Raw genomic sequence first — 6,000 nt, forward strand, 5'->3', positions numbered from 1 at the left:
TTTATTTATTTTTAATATGATTGGTTCACTTCTATGAAAGTTTTCACTTTAGTACAGTACTATAAATAAACAGAATGAAACAAGTACAAGGATTGGGATGATAAGTCATGGCAACTGTTTTTTATCTGGAGGATGTGGTGCCAGCATGAACTCTCCCCAGCGCGACCCAACTCGCAAGGGTAAAAGGCTTATATCCCGGGAGGGACAGAGCCTGGGTTGTGTCTGGTCTGTCGGAGCATGAACTCCTGAAATATACATATAAAATAGGATCCTGCAATATACATTGAAGTGCTATATATGAAGTTAGAGTTCATCACTGGTATGAAAATCTTGTGCTACCTCAGTGCTTAAGCATGCATATGTAATTTTTTGAAAGAGTAGCAGGTAAAAATGTAAAAGTCCATTGTTAAAAACAGATAGTATTTTTAGTTCATTAACTATGATATACTCATGGGTGGAGATACGGGGGAAGGAAGCGTTCATTCTCCAGCATTGATGACTGAGCCGACTGATCTAATGTATATGAATATATACAAATAAAAATTCCACATCAGGCAAAATGCCCAACGAGGTGGCTGGAAAAAGATGCCCATAAAAAATATATGTGATTTAGATGTGAGAGAGAGAGGAATATATCTAAACTATATCAAGAATACAGCAACCAAATAAGAACAATAAAAAACCAATAATTATTGATAAAATATAATACACTGCCAATAAAAATTTTTTATGGCTGTCTTATCTAAGTTTGGATAGCTTCATTTCATTGGATAGCTCAATTTATCCTAGTGTTTTTATCGTATTTCTTTTTAAACGTGTCAATTGAGTTAGAATTCATGATCCTCAGGGATAAGCTATTCCATTTATTCACAACTCTGTTAGAGAAAAATTCCCTGTGGTGCCACAACCTAAAATTGCCTTGTACCAATAGATATTGGTATCCCTCTTGTCGAAGCACTCAATTGACGGTGTACTAATAACTCATGGTCCATCCTATCCATCCCATTGAAAATTTCGAACACTTATCATATCCCCTCAAAACCTGTGGCTCATCAATGAGAATTCCCAAATTGGTGATCCTAGTTGCATCCAAAATGGCACCACCATTCAACTCGATAACATGAGTTAAACATGGGTTGTTAAAACCAAAATAAGCAACCATGCACTTGTCAATGCTAAAAGTCATGCTCCAATCATTACCACATGCTGCGATCATATTCAATTTCACCCAGAACCTCTCCCTATTGCTTTGATTCCCAACTGCTCCCATAAGCTTTACATTATCTGTGAATTTGCTCACAATCCCATTGATACCCTGATCGAGCTTATCGATAAAAAGTAAAAAAGAATGGGATCAAGGACACTTACCTGTGAGACTCCACTTTTGACACCTGTCCAATCAGAAAATTCCTTGTTCACCATATGCTGCTGTGATCTGTCTTGCAACCATGATTCTATGCACTTCAACAAGATGCCTGCCATCCCAATCTCATGTAACTGCTTCAAGAGTTTACCATGTTGGACCCAATCGAATGCCTTCTGGAAATCAAGATAAACAATGTCAACATTTGAACTTTTTTCCCAAAGCATTAGTCACTCGATCATAGAAGCAAAGGAGGTTGGTTATACATGACTTTCCCTTCCTGAACCCATGCTGGTTTTTGGACATTACATTCTGTTCCCTGCCTTTTATCACAATTGCAATGTGCGGTGCGCATGTCATGTTTTTTAATTTGCATCTCATGACGAGTACAGCACCATCTATCGGTCAATTTTGAAATATTTTGTTTCTTTTGCCAGACAAAATCCCATTGCTTCATGTATACTCAGGTGAAATATCAGGTAATTCTGACTAGTGGCTCTTTTTTTACAGCCTTTTCAAAAACAAACTTAATAATCACCCTGTATATTCATTGCTAAACTGTTCCATGATTCCCCCTACTTCCTTGATTTTTTTTAAATATAATTTTGGAGCTCACAGTTCTTATGCAATGTATATGTTAATTTCTCATTAAACATAATTTTAAAGAAATTGATAAAAGAATAACCTGAGAATTATCTAATTGTTATCAAATATCAGTTCTTTGAATTTCATTGTGAGTATTTAGAATTGATGTTGATCAATTAGCAAATACAATATAAAAATAGAGAGAAATATAAAATTTTTCAATAAATGTGTTTTCATAACAAATTTTGACATAAAAAAAGGTGTGAGTATGCCACTGGGACATTTTATGCTAAGCTCACAATTGTTTTTTGCTGCAATATATACTAACATGTGGTACTTATTTCGAGGAATACAGTATTTTTATATATTTTTTTTAATGAAATATGAATGTTAGTGCTAGTAAAAAATGTTTTGATTTCTTCAATTTATTCTTTTGTTTTAGAGTTACTGAATTCCATAAGCAGAATCGTATGCAAGTACAAAATATAGCTATAGTTTTTGGTCCAACATTGATGTGGCCAGAAGAAGAATCAATTAACATAGCATTAGATATGATGCATCAAAACAGAATTGTAGAATTCCTCCTTCTAGAATTTGATGCTGTTTTTAAATGAATGGTGTCATGACTGTTAAAAATGTTACATTTAGGATATCTATTTTATTGTGCAAAAAGTTGTCATTGATTATATATATTGTATATTTTTTGTATAGATATAGTTTCTTCTTTATGGAAAGAGACGATTATTAATCGGTCACATGAATCCAGTGCCTGTATTTATTAGTTTTTGTATAAAGTTATTGTGACAATTTTCATTAGAATGTCATGATAGAATCTTTATGTTCTGTTTTTCTTAAATGTTTTTCATTTGATTGAATAGCTACACTTTTAGGTGAAATGTAGCACTGGCAGGAAACAGTATTAGTTGTGTTAGTTTTGTTTGTATATAAATTTTATATTCAGATTGTGTAAACATATCATACTTTCCCACCATGGATGGTGATTTTTATGGTGATCCTTTGTAAACTGAAAGGACTTGTTGTAATGTAATGTTTTTGCCTGATTTGATTTAAAGGGTATAATTTTGGTTGTAAAAATGTTTAGTTTTTGTTTTATGTAGACTCAGGCAAGACCTGTTCAGCATCTCCTTTTAGATGAATGACTTTGATGTATTCTATCATTGATAAGAATAATTACTTCTTTTTTTTTTGCTTTTGAGTATATTTTCTCTTTCATGAACTTTTCAGATTCTTCAACCATTTCAGTGTTAATATAGAAATAAAAGTTGTTTTTCCAGTTATCATTCAAGGGAAATAAGACTACACATCTCCTCTTGCTTATGCTGTGTTTTTCATATGTTGGTTAAGTTTTATTCATTTGGCAATTAATTGATAAATTTTTATTTTGTCATGAATCAATTAAAATTTATTGGAATTTTTTTTATAAAAAAAATGTTTTGAATAATTTTTCTCTTTTAATTTTGTCATCTAAATTCAAACAAAATTGTGAATTATGATGTGGGGAAAAACTCTTGAAATTTGCATCAATGAAATGTGCAGCATTTGAAAAAAAAATTGACCTATCTATTTTCTTAACTATTTTACTTCTTAAACTATGCTCTTTGCTTTCGGTCTCCCCCTTTTGAGATGCACATAATATGTGAGTTACTGTTCTCTCAATGACAAATAAATTTGCTGAAAATTTTTTAGTCCTTGAGATTTCAACCTTTAGTAAATTTATAAAAATGAACTTAATTAATGAACTTAACCTGATAAAGTTTATTTGTGTTTTATTAAGTCATTTTTAGTGCAATTTGTAGAATACATATTAAACAAGTAAACCACAAGGAATTTATATTGTCATGTAATACAAATTTGCCTTGTTCCATCAACAAATTTGTTGACCAAAAAATGTTCAGTAATACATTTTTTGTGAGAAATTAATAGAAATATGGTTGTTTTTTATGGTAAAAAAATAGTTTTTAAAAACAGTCCATTGCATAGAAGTTTGTTATAGAGTAAGTTGCAACTTTGTAATGACCACATCTTCAATATTTCAGCATGAGCCACCTTTTGCCTTTGATACAGCATTGATTCTTCTTGGTATGGATTCTATGAGATGTTGATTGGTCGCTCGTAAAATCAGACCATGCTTGATGAATAGCACTTTCCAATAGTGTGAGATAAGATGGTTGGGGATATAGTTGTGTGTGTGTGTCTGATGGCTATTTCAACCTCTTCTCTTAGATGCTTAATGGGATTGAGATCTGTGGATTGTTGGGAACACCTCAGCTGCACAGTACCAGCACTTTATCAGGATGCATTATTTTGTTCAAAGTAGCCATCATTGGGATAAACCATCAACATAACAGGATATACTTGGCTAGCAATGATGTTTAGATATGATTCTGTATTCAGACATTCATGAACACAAAGGGCCCAAAGCATGTCAGGAAAAAATTCCCCAAAGCATCCCATTATACCAGCTTGTATGGTTGTAGCAAGGCACTTGGCATCCATGCTTTTGGGCTGTTTCCACCAAATTTTCACACTCCCATCTGCATGGTGTTACTGAAAATATGATTCGTCAGACCACATAACTGGTTTTCAAATATCCATTGTCTAATCTTTGCATTCCTGAGTGAATTCAAGATGCTTTTCTTGTTAGCTGCAGACAGCAAGTGTTCAAACCAGCCTTTGGCTTTCATATCCTATAATCTATATGATGCAGTGTATGGCGAACAGTGCTGTCAGAGAGCCTTTGAGATCATCTTTGATTAATATCTGCTGCAATTTGCTGCACTGTTATTGTTCTATTGTCTTTTACATGTCTGGAGACTCTGTTCTGGTTTAAGCATTCACCAGTTGGTGGTGACCACAACTTGCACATCGAGACTCAGTTTTTTGCTTGACAGTCCAGTCTTTAAACATATGCCAAGTGGCAAGATGCTCATCTTCCACTGTGAAGGTTGTTGTCAAGTCCCAGGTTCAAACCCGTGGAAGAATATAGATAACAAGATATTTACCCTAACAAGCTTGAGGGACCGCTAATGGATGGTGCCTTTGTTTCCAACCCAACTCGTTCACGGCAGTAAATTGCAGTATAACAGGCCCATAGTCAGAAATTTCATTCCGAGGGGGACCACTTGTATTTCTGGGGGGGGGGGGTAATGATTGAACAAAGGATTTGGCCTTTTCTTTTTTCACTCATTTTCTATCATTTCTGGGGGGGGGGTGACCAGTCCCCCAAGTATCCCATTTTCGCTACGTCCTTGCAGTATAGCAATATGGTCACAAGTAGTCTTCAAACACACTAACTACATCTGCTCTGGAACATTTCAAAAATGTAGTGGTTTCACTGATAGTTGCTTTGTGGCTCTAAGCTCCTACAATCATCCCACGTTCAAAAGGCCATCAAATCACATTTTTTTACCCATATCTTCACCTTTACTACTTTCTCAAAAAGTCAAGTTTCCTCTTTTATAGCCCTCTAGCTGCAACAGTTCATGCCATAGTTCATTTGCTTAAAGCTGCCAGGTGATCATAAAGTGGCCATTTGGTGTATAGAGACACCATTGTATTTTACAATGCTCAGTATAATTTTTAAAATTTCTTTGCAGTGATATTTAGTCACTATCTGTTAAGTGGTTAGAACACATTTTAATTATCAATTTTTTATCAGTGTCTTTGTGTAGCTTTTCAGTTAGTTTAGTAGTTATAAATCATGTGTTTCATTCTAATTTGATATTGAATGTAAAAACTACTTCAAAGTTACTAGATGAAGAGCTGAAATGATATGAACCATTGATACTCATATAATTGAGTGTGCTATAATATTTTCTTACTTTCAACATTTTTAGAAGTACAAAACTAAAAAAGTGGTTGAAGGAATTTTGATGCATAGTGTGTCTTATAAATATAGAGACTGCGTAGTTTTTGAATGAAATATGAACAAGAGTCACAAGCAAAGGGGTCATTCAAGTATTACGTCAGCATCGATGGGGGGAGGGGTTTCCGATTTGCTGACTTTTGATGACAAGGGGGGAGGGGGGGGG

At 34.1% G+C, this 6,000-nt stretch overlaps 1 protein-coding gene across 2 annotated transcripts in view; it reads left to right on the plus strand.

The window, feature by feature from the left end:
- Nucleotides 1-3,390, plus strand: part of LOC149085629 (rho GTPase-activating protein 15-like) — a 44,399-nt gene extending 41,009 nt beyond the window's left edge. Inside the window, exon 16 of one of the 2 annotated variants that reach the window (XM_089233783.1) lies at nt 2,391-3,390. In XM_089233783.1, the coding sequence (XP_089089909.1) occupies nt 2,391-2,562 (172 nt within the window). In that variant the 3' untranslated portion in view covers nt 2,563-3,390. The remainder of the gene's footprint in view (nt 1-2,390) is intronic. The other variant, XM_089233784.1, reaches the window with a different exon arrangement.
- Nucleotides 3,391-6,000: the final 2,610 nt, after the last annotated feature.

Source organism: Pholcus phalangioides, unplaced genomic scaffold (genome assembly GCF_987345545.1).
Source record: "Pholcus phalangioides strain wild (caught in Gottingen) unplaced genomic scaffold, Ppha-v1.0 ptg000007l_1, whole genome shotgun sequence".
Lineage (NCBI taxonomy): Eukaryota > Metazoa > Arthropoda > Arachnida > Araneae > Pholcidae > Pholcus > Pholcus phalangioides.